The sequence below is a fragment of the Manis javanica genome, chromosome 4 (assembly GCF_040802235.1).
Source record: "Manis javanica isolate MJ-LG chromosome 4, MJ_LKY, whole genome shotgun sequence".
Taxonomy (NCBI): Eukaryota; Metazoa; Chordata; class Mammalia; order Pholidota; family Manidae; genus Manis; species Manis javanica.
The window spans coordinates 7,075,063-7,095,096 of NC_133159.1; the positions used below are offsets into that span (position 1 = coordinate 7,075,063).

At 41.0% G+C, this 20,034-nt stretch overlaps 1 protein-coding gene across 1 annotated transcript in view; it reads left to right on the forward strand.

Moving 5' to 3' along the window:
- Positions 1-19,491, forward strand: part of SLC25A33 (solute carrier family 25 member 33) — a 32,612-nt gene extending 13,121 nt beyond the window's left edge. The window contains exons 3-7 of the mRNA XM_037000097.2: positions 6,478-6,555; positions 8,484-8,584; positions 13,171-13,237; positions 17,575-17,855; positions 19,012-19,491. Coding sequence (XP_036855992.2) covers positions 6,478-6,555; positions 8,484-8,584; positions 13,171-13,237; positions 17,575-17,855; positions 19,012-19,214 — 730 coding nt within the window. The 3' untranslated portion in view covers positions 19,215-19,491. The remainder of the gene's footprint in view (positions 1-6,477; positions 6,556-8,483; positions 8,585-13,170; positions 13,238-17,574; positions 17,856-19,011) is intronic.
- Positions 19,492-20,034: the final 543 nt, after the last annotated feature.

The window sequence follows — 20,034 nt, forward strand, 5'->3', positions numbered from 1 at the left end:
GCCCTGGCTCTGCTTCTGCTGCTTCCATGGAGACGCGTGGTTCCTGGCTAGGCACGCGCTCTCCTGCCTTGCTGGTTGCTGTGTCGTTCCTTTGCTGAGTCTCCCGCTTGACCACCTGTGATGTTGGAGCCCCTGGGCTCAGACCTCCTGATCCTCGTTGTTGCCTACATCCAGCTGCCCATTTGACTCTCATATTGGAGTTTTAATGAGCATCCAGAGTAACTTGTGCAGAACCTGCTGCTCCCGGAGTCTTCTCTGTGTCTGTGAAAGGCAGCGCTCTCCTTGCTACCCAGATCTAAAGCCTTGGACTCAGCCTTAGGTCTTCTTGCAACCCCACAGCAAATTCTACCAACTCTACCTTCAAATTACATACAGAATCCAACTCCTTTCATTACTTTGTCCACTGCTATCCCAGTGGAAGCCACCATATCTCCCCTGTGTTAACTGGATTAGCTTCCTAACTGGTCTGGCATGAGACCTTACTCCCCTGTCCATCCAGTCTGTTAACAGAGCAGCCAGAGAATCCACTGCTCAGATCCCTCTGGAGCTGCCCTGTCCCTCCAAGTAAAAGCAAAGCAGTCCTGGCCACCTCTGGGCTCCACACAACTGTCACCCCTACCATTACTCTGACTTCTCCTGATGTTTCCCCTCCCATGCTCTTCAGCTGCACTGGCCTACTTGCTGTTCCTTTAAATAAGAGGCCAGGAACACCGGTACATTTTCTGCTTTTGTACTGGACATTATCTGCATGGCTGGCTCCCAGTTGTTAACCTTTTGCAGAAGGGCCTTGCCGTAACTATCCTATTTAAACCTGAGTCCTCTCCCCACACCCCAGTCCTCGTTCCTGCTTTACTATTTATCCACAGCACTTCCCTCCATCCAGCATGCAGTGTAGTTTACTTATTTATGTTGTTTACTTTCTTTCCCTGCCTTCACCAGAATGGAGGCTCCTTGGAGGCAGGGATTGCTTTGTTTGATCACTGAGGTATTCCCCAAGTGCCTAGCATGCTGCCTGTCACATAGTAAACAATAAGTATACATAGAATGAATGCATGAATTTTGGCATGTCAGATATATGACATACCCATCTGCCAGTAAATAATAAATATTAGCTGCTGTCATAATAGGGACATTTGTGCTTTTTAAACATAATATTTGTAACAGTTTCTTGGTGGCCAAGGCAAAAAGAGGAATATCATATTATGTAATTCTCATGTAAAGAATGCACACTTGCTTTTAGGGGAAATGTGTGTCTTTTCCTATTAGTAGCTCTAAATGCAGCCTGTTACAAAGATACAGTGTACCAGCATAAGAAGCATTGTCTTACAGGATGGTTTAATTGAAGGTGACACTTTTCCACTCTACCACCTCTGTAGTTGAAGCCACTCTGCTCTCTCACCTGGGCTGTTGGAGAGCTTTCTAATTCTTCCATTCATGTCACTAAGCTAAGGTCAGTCATGATGGTCTACAGAGAGGGGGCTTTGTCTAGGAAATGGTAAAACAAGGGCCAAGACCAAGCCTTTTCTCTGTACCACTAAGTCCATTAACATTTTTGGAAGACATTGGGTTTTTCACAAACCCAAGTGAATAAAATGGGAATTCTTTTAAAACTAAGCTGTTTATTAAAAGACGTAACAAGCAGCAGCCTTTGTTAACAAGAAGTTTATTTTTCAAAACAAATCAGTGTTTGTTTGAATCTTATATCAGGTTAACCTGTTAAAGAAAAAACAGTCTCCATGGGAGAACCAATAACCTTCATATTTTGAAACTAATTACTAAAAAAAGAAAAAAGGCAAGATGTTAACATTTAGGCTTTCACTATTAGATTTGCTAAAAGGCAATAATACGTCGATTTATTTCAAGTGTCTGCTTTAAAGTCTTATGACTTAATGGTTTTTTTAATCAAAGCTCCTATTTAAGTACTCAAGTACCTTATTTTTGTTTTTTGAAGTACCTTTTTAATCTGAAAAGTAATATATTAGTGAACTCATCTCTCTCTCATTTATTTTCAACTTCCAGTATCTTATTTTTCAAGAACCTGAATATATTTTATAAGTTAGCTTACGTATACATAAAGCTACTGTCTGCTTTTCAGTTCTAACCTGTGATGTGTTAACCTAAAGTCTCTCTTTTAAAAATGATATGTTCAGATGGGATCTTTGCCTTGGTTTAGTGGTTTGCATACTATAATCTAAAACTAGTGAAGAAAATGAAATTCTCCAAACAAGGACCTAATTTCTTCTTGCATTTCTTTCCTAAATCAAAGTCTGTGACTGTGGGAAAATGAGTCTGCATCCTGACATGCTTTATTTTGAAGCCGACGTGTACCATTTATAGTAGGAACTTAATTGTTCCAGAAGTTTTGTAAACATCCAGATAGAAGTTTGAATTATGTAATAGATTTGACTTTTTGCCCACTGTTAATATGGGTAACTATGGAGACAGTCTTTCAGCAGTTCTTAAAAGGCTTGAGTCACTTGAGGACATGAATTCCCTACTGCATTATGGATGAGAGGCTTCAAGCTTCCTGGAGCCAGATGCCCTTAATTGGGTTTAAATGGCTCCTGGGGTTGGCTGCACCGTGTGTATTAATGGTGACCACAGATACAATCTAAACTTCAAAATTTTTTAATCTAATGACCATGGGAAATCTTTCACATTCTATATTATAAGGCACAGGTTACTTCAAGGTGTTATTTGCGAGAACAGAAGTTTTTTTGTTCAGAGAGCTTGGCTTTTTAAGCACAATTTTGTTTTGAGAATAAGTAAAGTGTAAAGTATTTTAAATTGAAAACACTACAAATTCTCATGCCTCTATTAAGGGCCAAATGACTTGGTTTGGGCCAGTGTAAAATTCACTGGAATGCTATGAACTCCATTTGGGGTGTTTACAGAAATCCAAGAATTGTCTTGACTTCAGTACTTGTTTCTATGACTTCATGGGCTACAATCATGAGTTCAGCACTTTTATAGTCTATGGCCTACCTATCGCTTTTTTTAAAGAACTTTTTATCAGTAATTTCAAACTTACAGAAAAGTTACAAAATAGTAGAAATAATTTGATTATACACTTAACATCAATGGTTTTTAGAATTGCCACCTCTGGTTTTCATTTTTGTTCTGTGTACAGACGAATTTTTTTCTGAACTATTTGAAAATAGGTTACATGCATAATGCCCCCTTAGTCCTAATTCTTCAGCATTTATTTCCTAAGAACAAGGATATTCTCTTAAAACCATAGTACAGTTTTCAAATTCAAGAAATGTAATGTTGATATCCTCCTTTTTGGCTGCTTTACAATTGATTTAGCACAAGAACGGACTTTTATTTTAAAACTGTTCCTGCCAATTCCTCTTGTGCTTTCTAGACCTTTTTCAATGAACCCTTTTTTCCATGCTGGGTTTTTTTTTTTTAACAGCTTTAGTACAACGTAATTCACATACCATACAATTATCCATGTAAAGCATGCCGTTCAATGTTTTTAGTATGTTCAGAGTTTTGTACAGCTGTCACTAAAATTTGACTTTAGGACATTTTCATCCCCACTTGAAGAAACCCCTCACCCATTTGCAGTTACTCCCACCCCTCGCCAACACTAATCTAATCTACTTTCTTTCTCTCTAGATCTGTCCCTTCTGGACATTTTGCATAAATGAAATAATACAGCATACCGCCTTTTATGTCTGGCTTCTTTCATTTAACGTTTCTTGAAGGTTTATCCTGGTTGTAGTATGTATCCAATACTTCCTTTTTATTTGCTGAATACATTTCCATTGTATGGCATGGTCTTAAACACATTGCTTTGACCTTCCCCAGATGCCACGAAGAAAAAATGTACACTGTACTTACAGTGAGGTGTGCCCCCTAGTTGTCTGTCAAACAGGGTACCTTCATGTGACAATCAGGTGGCCAGAAGGTTTAGTCTGGGCCACACAAACAAGAGTCTGTCTTGGAATCACTTTAAAGGACCTGGGTTGGTGCCTGCCTATAAGGAAAATAGTCTAATTAGAAAATAAGACTGTTGCTTCCCTAATATTTTGAAGTTATTTAATTAGGTGGATGGATCTGAGTTTATTATTTTTTTAAATAATAGCTTTATTGACATATTCACATACTATAAAATTCATCTTTTAAGGTATACACATTTGGTGGGTTTCAGTATATTTGTAGAGTTATGTGACCACTATCACAATCTAATTCTAGAACATTTTCAGCACCTAAAAAAGAAACATACCCATTAATAGTTACTCTGCACTTGCCCCTCCCTCAGCCCCTGGTAACAGTTGTTCTACTTTGTCCATAGGTGAGTGTTTTATTCTTTTTGATGCTGTTGTAAATGGAGTTTATTTCCATTTTCATGTTGTTCATTGCTACTGTGTAGAAATTTGATTTTTGTATATTGATCTTGTATCCTATAACATTGCTGAACTCACTTGATAATTACAGTAATTTTTTGGTGGATTCCTTAATGTTTCTAGATACAAGAGCATGTACTGTGTGAATAAAGATGGTTTTGCTTTTTTCTTTCCAATCTAAATATCTTTATATTTCTTTTTTTATTTTCTTGTCTAATTACTAGCCTACTACTTTTTTCTTTATTTTTGAGCAATTGAAATATTTTATAAGCATCCAGACATTGGGAGAAGAGACACTAAGATTCAAATTTATGCATTCAGGGAATCTAGACCATGAAAAGTTACACTAATCTGAAGAAAGAAAGAATAGGAAAGATAACTATAAGTAGATAAAACTTTAACATTATCTAATATGCCATGAACCAAAACATCAACCTCTTCTGCACCAAAAATTTCAGCTTTTAGAAACATTTTCTTTATGGGAAAAGGAAGTTGGTAGAAATAGAATTGGCAGGACTCACTTTACTGTTAGCTTTATAAGAATATATTTTCCATAAAGTAGAAGATATCTTTTATCTTCAATGTCATAATGAAGGTAAAACATTATGTACGCTTTTTTGAAAACAGTATTATTTATAAGCTAAGTCAACGTAGAATGCTGTCAAGTTGCAAGTACTAATTGTCAAGTAAAGGAAGATGCTCATAAAAACATGAAATTAGAGAGGGCCAAAATTTAAAAATATAAATTCTCTTAGATATCCGGAAAATTGAGTCATTGAAAAGAATAAATTCCATCTTGAAGAATCATACATATTGGGGTGGGAAAATGCCTCTGAAGAGTGTTCTTTATAGTCTTTTTAGGATTTTCTTAGTCACTTTTAATCAGAAACCTATATAACATTTTTTTAAGGCATATTGGCCAGGGTGTGGAAAAATTGGAACCCTTGTGTGTTGCTGGTAGGAATGTAAAATGGTACAGCTTCTGCGGGGTAGATAGTATAGCAAATTCTCAGAAAATTAAACACTGTAGAATTCCACTTTTGGAATATACCCCAAAGAATTTAAACTAGGGACCTGAATAGAGGTTTATACAATTGTGTTTGCAGCATTATTCACAGTAGCCAAAAAGTGGAAGCAGTGCTAATGTCCACTGACAGGTAAATGGATAAACAGTATGTGGTGCATACACACCATGGAGTATTACTCAGCCTTTAAAAAGGAAAATTTGAGACATTCTACAATGTAGAAGAACCTTAATGACATGATGCTGAGTGAAAAGCCAGTCGCAAAAGGACAAATACTGTATGGCCCCACTCATGTGAGGTCTCTGAAGTTGTCAGATTCATAAAGACAAAGTAAAGTGGTGGTTGCCATGGGTTCGGAAGGGGAAATGGAATTAGTGTTTAATGGCTATGGAACTTCAGTTTGAGAAGAAGAAAACGTTCTGGGAATGGATAATGGTGATGGTTGCACAACAGTAAAAATGTACATAATGCCACTAAATTGTACACTTAAAAATAGGTATGGTAAAAATATATGTTAACATACATATTAACACAATTTAAAAAAATTAGAAAAAGCTGGCACAGGATTCTCTTTGAACTTGAGATAGTAGGCTTTGACTTTAAATAACCTTCAGCCTATAAAAATTATTAGGTTTCTCTATTCCTTATGTTCCTGTTTAGGGCTCTTGTACAATAGGTAAAGATCTAATAGATAGGAATATTATATGTAAGGAGTAAATCCAAAGGAAATACCATGCAAAGAAGTCTCTGAACATGTTTCTCAGTGAATCTTGTTACAATGAGGATGTTATTCCATCATACTGCCAGATGCTCACCCTACTTACTAGGATTTCAGTGTGTATAGTACAAACCCTGAACATCTTCCTCCTGTGTGAACAAGGGAAAAGCCTTGTCAAACTGACGCTTCTGAAGCACGTTTTGTCATTGTAGTGCTGAGAGAGCAGTTTCAGCCTTTGGATTCTGTATTGTAATATGATCAGATCGAGCCTGTAGTCTTGTAAACACTCTATTCTTTATTCAGGGAGCTAACATTGTCTTGTGGTTTTGCATAGGCCTTGCCTACAGATTTTAAGGATACATCTTTTCTTATTATTCAGGTCAATCTTGGAGAAAGAGGGACCAAAGTCACTTTTTAGAGGCTTGGGTCCAAATTTGGTTGGAGTTGCACCATCAAGGTAAGCATTAAACTTTGAGTTATCTCCCTACATACAGTGTAAAATATATGGAGTTCTTTTTTATTCAAGGGCAGTACCACTACGTGGCCGGTTTTGTTTTCTGTGTGGGATTTACCTAAATACATCAGACTACATAAAAATAGTGATAAACTGGTGTGTGTGTGTGAGAAAGAATTTAGTTATTTTACTCTTAAGTTGAAAATCTCTCATCATCTGAAATCTTCTCTAAATAAGTGTTTGCTGCTCTAGGTATGGTATGTGGTCATTCTCATTGGCTTACCTGGGAGTTTGTTAGCACAACACAATCTCAGATAACACCCAGACCTACACCAGAATCTGCGTTCTGGCCAGATCCCCAAGTGATTCATAATGCACTTGGAAGCACTGATCTAAAGGGATTCTAAAGACTTCCGGGTTTGGCTTTATATAAAACGACATCCTCATTTTGTTACAAGGTCAATTCTCTTTAAAGCATATTGAATACATAGAGAGCTTCACTGTCCCAGTACATCAGCCCCTGGCTGCAGGGGACTATTTGAATTAGTTAAGATAAAGATCGAGTTCCTCACTCTGACTAGCCATGTTTCAAGTACGTACATGCGCATGTAGCTAGTGGCCACTCTGTTGGAGATACAGACACAGAACATCTCTGTCCTGCAGGAAGCCCTGTTGGACAATGCTGATGCAGGGGATAGACGTGTAGGTAGAAAAGTAGGGGTGTGTGTGTGTGCATGTGTTTGTAGTTTATCTCTGAAAAGTGGGTGGAGGAACTGATTATAGAAGGTGCCTCTTGGGAGGGAAACTGGGTGATAGCCGTAGGACACTTACATTATTCCATGTAATACTCATACAGACTTTAAAGAGAATTAATCTTTATAACAAATAAGAATGCTATTTTATATAAGGTGAAGACTAGAAGTTTCTAAAATTCTTATAGATGAGTGTTCAATTTATACACATCACCTGAGGACATAAAAATGCAAATTCCTAATAAACTTTTTTGTTTAGAATTTTATAGCATATGTATACAATCTGTTTAAAAAGTAGAAAGAACTAGTCCAAGATTACATGGGTGTGCATTATCAATCGGTGGCAAACATACTGCATATGTAGGAAAAAAGAATTGAGTCACCTCTTTATGGGATATGGTAACATCTGTTAATCTGATCCTGCCCATCCCACACATTTTAGAAGAGTTGGGACCTAGAAAAAAACAGAAATGTTTTAAGACACAGTAATGATAAGCAGGTCAGGATCCTAAGATGAAAAATGTATTCTGTGATTGATTACTTGCCTGTCAAAAGAAGCATTTTCCTTGCATTGCTGATAAAGGGGCAGGGACATCCCAACTAGGCCCTGCTCCCAGCCCAACAAGAGAGAAGGCAGACAGGGAGAGCAGATGGAGGTGAAGAAAAGCCCAAGGACCTGCACAGGAGGCTAGACACCATCCACAGCATTGCCTTTGATGGGTGGGAGGGGAGCTCCTATGAAAGCATGTATGATGGTGGTTCCTGTGTGATCCTGAGTCATCAAAAAAAAGGTTGAAATTTTAATTAGCATTTGGCATAAGGATGAATGTGGTATATTTTAGAGACATCACAAGTCTTAAAAATTAGGGTATATGTTGGCATTGAAAGAATTGGCATTTATCCAGAATGAATGTAAATGTACTTTGTGTATATATTACCCAAATCTTATTTTCCTCAGCTATTTTGGACATTTGTATCATCATCAGATATTTTCTGGCAGGACAAACAATAACTTTCTGAAGGTACCTGTGGCAGGTTCTGGTTTTACAATACAGTCAAGCTTTTGGTTACATGTTAACTTCTTTCCCATATTATTTTTCAACATTGTTCAGAGGTTGCAGGGGGACTTGTGTAGTGCCATGCCAATGTCCTTAGAGCATTCTCTGTTTATTTTAACAGGGCTCTCTACTTTGCATGTTACTCCAAAGCCAAAGAGCAGTTCAATGGCATTTTTGTGCCTAACAGCAACGTTGTGCATATTTTCTCAGCTGGCTCTGCAGGTATGTCGCCCTAATGAGTGGAGATAAGTTTCTCGCTTTCCTGAGGCATATGTGTGTCAAACAGTCTTTTCCAGGAATTAGAAATTAGTTCTCTGTTTCTTTTGTATCTAAAATTGTTTTTCTAAAGCTTTATGTTAGAACTGATAAAATGTGAGTGAGAGCAATTCATAACTGGTTCCATTTTCTGTAACCATTAAAGTTTGTTGTTTTTCCTCAAAATTTATATATTCTCATATATACTGATAGTGCTATGTTTCTTTAAGGGAATATTAAAGTGTCTTCATATCTTTTTATTTCATTGTTACTTTTTATAACTGGAGCTGCTTTTCCATGACTTCCTACAGTGTCTTAGTATACTCTGTACAACTGGCCTGTCTGTCCATAGCAGTTGGATTCTACAGTGAAGGCTCAGGGCTCATAGTGGAGTTCCTTTAGTGAGCTGGTGACAGAACTGATAGCTTCTGTTCTCTTTTGAGGGTACCTTTTCCTCTACTATAGAAAATTCATAACAGGATTTTTTTCCCAAGGAAATACTTGGCAGAAAATGTGGACTTGTAGATTGCTAAGAGAAGGATGCTCTTTTCAAGATACCATTTTACATCTCTCTAAATAGAAAGGTATTTTAGAGAACTTAACTTGGCATTTTAAGAAAAGTTTCAGCCTTCTGCTGGCCTGTAGGGTGTATGTACCAGTTATGTCTGCCTTTTTTATTCCAAATAGAAGTACTAGTAGCCCCTCTGCAGAGTTACAAATAATGATTTCTGGATTCCCAAATAGAAAATGATGTTAAGCAAAGCTGCTTCACACAGGAAAGGTGTTTCTGCTGAGTGTGGATCTCTGAGGAGGATGTGTGGAGTGTGAGATCAGGCCCGACTTGACCTGTGAGGTCCCAAGCTAAAGGATGTTCATTGGTTGGTTTTGTAACTTTCACAAAATTCACTGAGAAGAACCCCTGGTAAATAAAGCAGACCTGGAGGGAGGTTTTAATCTACTATCTAGGTTCCTAGTATCTAATCTGTTTAGGATTGAAGGGGATGTGGTATTTGAGAAGACTCACTTTGGATCAGGCCAATACCGTGATACAGCCTCTGTTGGTCGGGAGTGATTAGCAATATTTATTGAAGTCTATTTTGTCTGATATTAGTACTGCAACCCCTGCTTTCTTCTCACTGTTGTTTGCCTGAAATATGTTTTTCCATCCCTTGACTTTTAGTCTGTCCTTGTCTTTGGGTTTAAGGTGAGTTTCTTGTAAGCAGCATATAGATGGGTCTTGCTTCTTTATCCATTCTATTACTCTGTGTCTTTTGATTGGTGCATTAAGTCCATTTACATTTAGGGTGACTATTGAGAGATATGTACTTATTGCCATTGCAGGCTTTAGATTCGTGGTTACCAAAGGTTCAAGGTTAGCTTCTTTAGTATCTTACTGCCTAACTTAGCTCGCTTATTGAGCTGTTATATACACTGTCTGGAGATTCTTTTCTTCTCTCCCTTCTTATTCCTCCTCCTCCATTCTTCATATGTTGTGTGTTTTGTTCTGTGCTCTTTTTAGGGGTGCTCCCATCTAGAGCAGTCCCTGTAGGATGCCCTGTAGAGGTTGTTGTGGGAAGCAAATTCCCTCAGCTTTTGCTTGTCTGGGAATTGTTTAATCCCGCCATCATATTTAAATGATAGTCGTGCTGGATACAGTATCCTTGGTTCAAAGCCCTTCTGTTTCATTGCATTAAGTATATCATGCCATTCTCTTCTGGCCTGTAGGGTTTCTGTCGCGAAGTCTGATGTTAGCCTGATGGGTTTTCCTTTATAGGTGACCTTTTTCTCTCTAACTGCCTTTAAAACTCTTTCCTTGTCCTTGATCCTTGCCATTTTAATTACTATGTGTCTTGCTGTTGTCCTCCTTGGATCCTTTCTGTTGGGGGTTCTGTGTAATTCCATGGTCTGTTCGATTATTTCCTCCCCCAGTTTGGGGAAGTTTTCAGCAATTATTTCTTCAAAGAGACTTTCTATCCCATTTCCTCTTTCTTCTTCTGGTACCCCTATAATACGAATATTATTCCTTTTGGCTTGGTCACATAGTTCTCTTAGTGTTGTTTCATTCCTGGAGATCCTTTTATCTCTCTCTGTGTCAGCTTCTATACGTTCCTGTTCTCTGGCTTCTATTCCTTCAATGGCCTCTTGCATCTTATCCATTCTGCTTATAAATCCTTCCAGGGATTGTTTCACTTCTGTGATCTCCTTCCTGACATCTGTGATCTCCCTCCGGACTTCATCCCATTGCTCTTGCATTTTTCTCTGCATCTCTGTCAACATGTTCATGATTTTTATTTTGAATTCTTTTTCAGGAGGACTGGTTAGGTCTGTCTCCTCAGGTGTTGTGTCTGTGATCTTTGTCTGCCTGTAGTTTTGCCTTTTCATGGTGATAGAGATAGTTTGCAGAGCTGGCACGAGTGACCGCTGGAAGAGCTTCCCTTCTTGTTGGTTTGTGGCCTTCCTCTCCTGGGAGAATAGCTACCTCTAGTGGCTTATGCTTGTCAGCTGTGCGCAGACAGGGCTTCTGCTACCTGCCCGTTTGCTATGGAGTTTATCTCTGCTGTTGCTGTGGGCATGGCCTGGCTGGGGCTGCTCCTCCAAAGTGGTGGAGCCCCGTTGGAGGGGGAGCGGCCGGGAGGCTATTTATCTCCGTAAGGGGCCTCTGTGCTCCCTGTTGCCCAGGGGATTAGAGTGCCCAGAGATCCCTGGATTCCCTGCCTCTGGTCTAAGTGACCTGTCCTGCCCCTTTAAGACTTCCAAAAAGCACTCTCCAAACCAAAACAACAACAGCAACAATGAGAGAGGAAACAGAAAAAAAAAAAAGGAAAAAACACGCGATTTTTTTTTTGTCATCACGAGCCGGTCCCAGGCACCCACTCACTGGTCCTGCTGCCCTGCCTGCCTAGCACCGGGGTCCCTGTCCCTTCAAGGCTTCCAAAAAGCACCCGCCAAAAAAAAAAAAAAAGGGAAAAACACGCGATGTTGTTTGTCCTCAGGTGCTGGTCCCAGGCACCTGCCCACCGGTCCTGCCATCCTGCCTCCCTAGCACTGGGGTCCCCGTCCCTCCAAGGCCTCCAAAAAACAAGGGAGAAACGCACAACCCTCTCCGTCCCCAGGCGCCGGTCCCAGGCACCTGCTCACCGGCCCTGACGCCCTGCCTCCCTGGCACTGGGGTCCTTGTCCCCCTAAGGCCTCCAAAAAGCACTTTCCAAAAAGAAAAAAACGGGAGAAATGCGCGATTTTCTTTGTCCTCAGGCGCTGGCCCCAGGCCCCCACCCACCGGTCCCACCGCCCTGCCTCCCTAGTATTGGGAAAAACGCGTGATTTTCTTTGTCCCCAGGCGCCAGTCTCAGGCACCCACTCACCAGTCTTGCTGGCCTGTTTCGCTGGTATTGGGGTCCCTGTCCCTGTAAGGCTTCCAAAAAGCACTCGCCAAAAAGAGGGAAAAAAAGGGAAAAACGCGCGATTTCCTCTGTCCTCAGGCGCCGGTCCCAGGCACCCGCTCACCGGTCCTGCTGCTCTGCCTCCCTAGCACCGGGGTCCCTGTCCCTTTAAGGCTTCCAAAAAGCACTCGCCAAAAAGAGAAAAAAAAAGGGGAAAAACACGCGATTTCCTCTGTCCTCAGGCGCCCGTCTCAGGCACCCGCCCACCAGTCCTGCAGGGAAAAACGCGATATTCTTTGTCCTCAGGCGCCAGTCCCAGGCACCTGCTCACCGGTCCCGCCGCCCTGCCTCCCTAGCACCAGGGTCCCTGTCCCTTTAAGGCTTCCAAAAAGCACTCGCCAACAAAAAAAAACCACTCTGGTTTCTTTCCACCCACCGGGAGCTGGGGGGAGGGGCGCTCGGGTCCCGCTGGGCCGGGGCTTGTATCTTACCCCCTTCGCAAGGCGCTGGGGTCTTGCAGGAGTGGATGTGGTCTGGATGTTGTCCTGTGTCCTCTGGTCTCTATTTTAGGAAGAGTTTTCTTTGTTATATTTTCATAGATCTATGTGTTTTTGGGAGATTTCCACTGCTCTACTCACGCCGCCATCCTGGCTTCGCCCTCCGCAATATTTATTGAGATGGGGAGGGCTTACTAAAGAAATTGTTCCTGTGTGCAGAGCAGTCTTAAAACCTCAATTTCCTGAGTGTGTGAGTTTGGATTTGAGTAAATGGAGATTTATTTAGTCCCTTTTATTTTAAGTTTGATAGAAGGTTTTGAATGAAATCGGCAACTTTTTGAAACAAATTATTTCTGGACCTGAAGTATATAAATGGAAGTTGTAAACTAGTCTCATATATACCATAGGAGTCACGTTAATAGAAGTATCAATAGTACCACCTAGAGGCTGAAAAGACTAAACAGCTCTAGAAAATAGATGTAGCTCTGACATGCCAAACCATAGATGTGAACAGTTTAGGGAGCTACAGCCTTCATCTGCAGTATAGAAATGTAAATGTGTCCTACTATCCATTTTTATTATTAAGACATTGAAATCCTGATTTCAAAGTTTATCATATGAATAGACAGCTTTAATAAGCATTGACAGCACAGTGTTTTTTTTTTCCTTCTTCCAGCTTTTGTCACAAATTCCTTAATGAATCCTATATGGATGGTTAAAACACGGATGCAGCTAGAAAGAAAGTAAGTTATTAATTGTTCCTTCCTTAATATAACCATTCTGGGGGGTGTTTTCTTCTTGATCCCAGCTGTGGAGTGAGGTGTACAGAGTCCTTAGCCATCCCCATCCTTATTTTTTCTGGATATAAGCACATGGAGAAACCCCTTTTGTTTTGAGATTTGTGCTCAGCATTGTGGGCAGATAAGGGCCAACAAATCACACACAAGGGTTGGTCGAAAGTTTACACAGTCGTGGCCCCTGATCTGCGGGCGTGAGTTCCTCTCAGACGGCCAGTGGGTCTCAGCTCCCGGCAACCCCACCCCTAGTTGGAGGGCTATGGCCTCTCCAGGTGGGAAGATGCCAGTCAAGGTAGAACAGTCAATGTCTTCAGGCCCCTGAAGGGTGACTTTAACCTCCAAGGCCCTTGACTGTATACTAGATTCTCACCCTGAAACTAAGCCAAGGGTTTTGAACATTGTCATGCTATGGATTTATTGGGCATTTTGGTGAGCAATGGAAACCAGTTGTTGAAATAGAGTTTACTAGTGTTTTAAAAAGTTGCAGTATAGTAACACTTTTGTTTTTTTTGTAATATAAGCATTTTTTTGGTATCATTAATCTACAATTACATGAGGAACATTATGTTTACTAGACTCCCCCCTTCACCAAATCCTCCCCACATACCCCATTAGTCACTGTCCATCAGCGTAGTAAGATGCTGTAAAATCACTACTTGTCTTCTCTGTGTTGCACAGCCCTCCCCGTGCCCCCCCACATTATACATTCTAATCATAAGGCCCCCTTTCTTCTTCCCCCCACTTCTCCCTCCCTTCCCACCCATCCTCCCCAGTCCCTTTCCCTTTGGTAACGGTTAGTTCATTCTCAGGTTCTGTGATTCCGCTGCTGTTTTGTTCCTTCAGTTTTTCCTTTGTTCTTATATTCCACGTAAGAGTGAAATCATTTGGTACTTGTCTTTCTCCACCTGGCTTATTTCACTGAGCATTATACCCTCTACCTCCATCCATGTTGCAAATGGTAGGATTTGTTTTCTTATGGCTGACTAATATTCCATTGTGTATATGTACCACATCTTCTTTATCCATTCATCTACTGATGGACACTTAGGTTGCTTCAATATCTTGGCTATTGTAAATAGTGCTGCGATAAACATAGGGGTGCATATGTCTTTTTCAAACTGGGCAGCTGCATTCTTAGGGTAAATTTCTATAAGTGGGATTCCTGGGTCAAATGGTATTTCTATTTTGAGCATTCTGAGGAATCTCCATACTGCTTTCCACAATGGTTGAACTAACTTACATTCCCACCAGCAGTATAGGAGGGTTCCCCTTTCTCCACAACCTCGCCAACATTTGTTGTTGTTTGTCTTTTGGATGGTGGCAATGCTTACTGGTGTGAGGTAATATCTCATTGTGGTTTTAATTTGCATTTCTCTGATGACTAATGATGTGGAGCATCTTTTCATGTGTCTGTTGGCCATCTGAATTTCTTCTTTGGAGAACTGTCTGTTCAGCTCCTCTGCCCATTTTTTAATTTGGTCGTTCACTTTTTGTTTGTTGAGGTGCATGAGCTCTTTATATATTTTGGATGTCAACCCTTTATTGGATCTGTCATTTATGAATATATTCTCCCATACTGCAGGATGCCTTTTTGTTCTATTGATGGTGTCCTTTGCTGTACAGAAGCTTTTCAGCTTGATGTAGTCCCACTTGTTCATTTTTGCTTTTGTTTCCCTTGCCTGGGAGATATGTTCATGAAGAAGTTGCTCATGTTTATGTCCAAGAGATTTTTGCCTATTTTTTTCTAAGAGTTTTATAGTTTCATGGCTTGCTTTCAGGTCTTTGATCCATTTTGAATTTACTTTTGTGTATGGGGTTAGACAATGATCCAGTTTCATTCTCTTCCATGTAGCTGCACAGTTTTGCCAACACCAGCTGTTGAAGAGGCTGTCATTTCCCCATTGTATGTCCATGGCTCCTTTATTGTATATTAATTGACCATATATGTTTGGGTTAATGTCTGGAGACTCTATTCTGTTCTACTGGTCTGTGGGTCTGTTCTTGTGCCAGTACCAAATTGTCTTAATTACTGTGGCTTTGTAGTAGAGCTTGAAGTTGGGGGGTGAGATCCCTCCCACTTTATTCTTCCTTTTCAGGATTGCTTTGGCTATTCGGGGTCTTTGATGGTTCCATATGAATTTTAGAACTATTTGTTCCAGTTCATTGAAGAATGCTGTTGGTAATTTGATAGGGATTGCATTGAATCTGTAGATTGCTTTGGGCAGGATGGCCATTTTGATGATATTAATTCTTCCTAGCCAGGAGCATGGGATGAGTTTCCATTTGTTAGTGTCCTCCTTAATTTCTCTTAAGAGTGTCTTGTAGTTTTCAGAGTATAGGAGTAACACACTTTTTAACACAGTGAAGGACAAGATCAAGGAGTAGGCCAGCAACTAATGTGTTTACAAAGAGATGGCGATGGGATAGAATTGCAAGAACACTGGATAACTGCTGCCTCGTGTGTAGAGCCACTGCCTTGATTTGCTTGATTTCTCTGATGATCCGTGAAAGCCTCTGAATTGGTCTTTGCTTCCATATTCCTCCCCAATCCATTCTTCTTGAAAGAATCTTCTCAGGCCATCAGGTCTAATCATTTTGAACATATCGCTTGCTCAGAATCCTTTGTTGATTACTTTCAGGGTCATCCTCATTCCTTGGCTTAACATGGAAGGTCCTTTGCAATTTTCTAAAAATATCTTAGGTTCTTAGGCTTTATCTCCCTGGTGTGCCATCCCTCACCAGGAATCCCTTTCTCCTTCTTGGCCCACAAGAACACCTTTAGGCTTCTGACCAGTATCCTCTACTGGAAACCTTTGGTAATCATTCCCCATGCCAAGTGTACACATAGTGGCCCCATGCCACTTCTGCTTAGCAGTGAATAAATGCACATGTCAGCTGAGAGACTTTATATTGTGTTCTTTTAAATCTACCTAGTGATGATGCATGCACACTTTAAAGCTTTATTTGGGTAGACTCTGTTAACATATCCCTTTACAATGAGTGAGTGTTGCATGCTCACTGTGTGCCAATCACTGTGAAAGAGTGGGGCGTAAGCCATAGGCCCTGCCCTCCAGAAGCTCACAGCTTTTCAGAAAGTAAAGAGAATTACAGACTGGTGGGATGAGGGGCCTGAAGTGGTACAAGACCCTGGAGGGCCCCAAATGCAGTCAAGGCAGGATGGACAGAGAGACAGCTAGGGAGGGCCTCCTGTGCCACGAAAGCTACCCTACCATCTGAGGAACAGCTGGGGTGGGGCAGCAGCAGTGAAGGTGCCTCAGGCAGCAGAACCATGTATGCCAGAAATCTGGATGGAGGCTAGCAGGTAAAGGCCAGGGGTGCTGCTAAACAATCCTACAGCACACAGGACAGCTTCATGACAGAATTATCTGGCCCCAAGTGTCAGTAGTGCCGATGTTACACCCTCCATTGGAGGGTTCTGAGCAGGCAGTGGTGTGTGGTTGGGTTTGCTAGGTTACTCCAGCTGGGAGTGGAGTCACCGTGGAGAGACATCCTGAAGGAAGGGACACTGGGCAGGGCAGCAGGGCTCTGATGGGTGATGCGTAAATGCTGTCAGGCCCCAGATTCAGTTTATATCCAGGCAGTTGACAAATATTTCCCATCATGCAGTGGGAGCCTCCAAGCCTGAGGCCTTCTATTAGTTATTGTATAGTCTATTCCATATTGATAACTTTATAAACTTAGAATAGTGTAATCAAAATACACCATTTGGAGACCAGAGCAATAAGAAGGAGCACCCTTACACTCCTGCCTTATCAGAATTTTGGTGAGTTTTCCTTCAGTATTTCTTTAAAGCATATTTGTACCATAATTATAACTGCACTTGGTGTTCCATGTTGTTATGCTTTCTCTTAAGCCTCTTAAGCACTGCCCCATATCTTACTGCCTTTGAAACTATTTTAATATATACCATAGGTTACTTACCTGTTCCTATTTTTAGATTTTTGGGTGGCTTTGATTATACTGCAGTTATATTTTCATCTGTGATGAATGTCTTCCTCTGCGTAGCTCCTTCCAGAATTAGTTCAGAGGCTGTGGACATGTTTGTATGACTCATAAAGATGCACATCTGGGGGCTTCTCAGGCATCCCAGCTAATGGGCCTGGCCTTGCAGTGGGCTAGGGCTCAGCTGAACACACAACAGAAAGACACGTTTCGCCCACTGTATAATTTCTCCTTCTATTCAACAGTCTTATTTGGTGACTTGTTATGGGGGCCGGGCTCATCAGTGTGTATCTTACGGCCTTTTATTGATCTCCCCACAGAGTGAGAGGCTCCAAGCAGATGAACACACTCCAGTGTGCTCGCTATGTTTACCAGACGGAAGGCATCCGTGGCTTCTATAGGGGACTAACTGCCTCATATGCTGGGATTTCAGAAACCATCATCTGTTTTGCTATTTATGAAAGCCTAAAGAAGTATCTGAAAGAAGCTCCCTTAACTTCTTCTACAAATGGGACTAAGAAAAATTCCACAAGTTTTTTTGGACTCATGGCCGCTGCTGCTATTTCTAAGGGGTGTGCCTCCTGTGTTGCTTATCCACATGGTACGTTTTACCTTCCAGAGCAGTACAGCTGTCAGGTTCATGTCATCTGTCCAGATAGCTCGACCTTTGTAGCACAAACAATAATGCAGATGCCTACAGGGAATGAGGGAACCGAGGACTAGTGACACTGGCCTCAGCTGTCTGCCTGCAGGGTATGTGAGTGGTAGGAGCTCAGCTGCACTCAGCTCTAGATGATTGTGGCCAAAACCTGCTGGGTAGAATGTGGGTCCTGTATTGTGGAACTTCTCCTCTTTGCAAAGAAACCAAAAATCTGGATTTTACTTAAATCCCTTGATTTAAAAAGTGATGTGGGTAAAAAAAAAAATCAGCTTCCATTCTGAGTAGAGTGCTGAGTAAGACTATTGTTGGTAAGTTTATTTTTTAAGGAATCATGGACCTAATATCCCACTGATCTACTTAAAAGAAAAATAGTTTATCATGCCACGAAAAATAGGCTTTGTTTTTAAAAGCCTACTTACTGTCAGTTGTGACAAATGCACATGGTCTACTCAGTAACAGGTGAGTCCCCATCATGTGCTGGTGCACTAAGTGGCCTCGGGGCTCGTGGAGAAGGGGTTGGAGTGCCTCCTGTAGGGGAGAGACAGAAGGGTGTTCACTGAGGTCTGCTTGACAGGCACTGACAGGTGCGGTGCTGAGGGTGTCTGGGTGAGGGCGGGCCAGGTGGACCAAGGTTTGAAAAAGGAAGAGGCAGCTTTTCAGCTGGACAGAGTGGAGAAGATTCAAGTAGAAGGAGAAAGTTCGAGAGGGCACGAAAAGAAAGTCTTGTTGAAAATATTACTGTGCTTAGTACAAATTACACTTTCAGTGAACTTACAGTGTTAGTTTATGGTTTCCTACTCCCAATTAAACAACCTTACAATTAAGTCCCATTCAAACTAAGCTTTTTTTTTAATCCCTTAAAAGTTATTCTGCACTTTTGTGTGTTTATGTAAATGTAATTGACTGTTTTCCAGAATTAGAAAATGTTTTACAAAGATCTTAACTTTTCACTGTTTCTATGTGACAACTATCCTATCCAAACAGAGCCAAAGTGCTGAATAGCCAGAGCTTGACGTTGATAGCTGTTATGCTGTGTGCTCATTCCACCAGGTAATGCAGTTTATTCATCGCCTAAAGTATGTATTTTTCTCTGCAGAAGTCATAAGGACACGGCTCCGGGAGGAGGGCACCAAGTACAAGTCTTTTGTCCAGACTGCTCGGCTGGTCTTCCGGGAAGAAGGTTATCTTGCCTTTTATAGAGGACTTTTTGCCCAGCTCATCCGGCAGATACCAAATACCGCCATTGTGTTGTCTACCTATGAGTTAATTGTGTACCTCTTAGAAGACCATGCTCAGTAACAGGCCAGAAAATTGTGCTCTAGAAGAATAAAACTGAAAAACTCTAGAGAATTTCTTTTTTCCATTGATGGTTAGGATATTTGAGACTGAAACAGGAAAACCCATAAAATGCCTGGCTCATATCACCTGTTGGACAGTTCCTTTTGGATTCCTGCTTTCTGGAAGGTTTAAATTCATTAATGTTAATAGTTAATTATAACTTTTGTTTTTCTAACTTAAGAGGATTCGGGATTAAGCAGCAGCTAAATTAAATCACACTATTTAATTTAAGTACAAATTTGGCTTGTGTCCTTCTTTATGTTTACTGTACTTTATAGTAAAATGAAACAACCCTAGCAATGCAGGGAAACACCGTCAAGCCAAAGTGCACCTTGTTTTCTAATCTGATCCTTCACTGGACAGTTAAGAAATGCCACGTTTTGGTGGCCAGCTGGACCAGGGCAGACTTCCCTGTATGTTTTTCTACTTCATACATTTCCAGATCTCATACAGGATGATAATCTGAACTTTCACACTGCTGAGTTAAAAAAAAAAACTAGAGTACAACTTTCTGACACTAAATATTTTAAACTGTAAACATTTTCTTGAAGTTATCCTCTATCTCCCGCTGGAACCACAGGCAGGAGTTTTAAAGGAATGTTGACCAATTGCCTTACTCCTGGCTGTATTTCCAGAAGTCAAGCCCAGGTACCTCGGAAGGGGTTTGGAGTGCAGCCTCTAACCCCCATATACAATGTATGGCCATGAGTACAGAATATAGTGACAAATGGGCATTCCCTCCCAGTCCCCGGAGACCCCTGTCCTTGGGTCTCTACTGCTG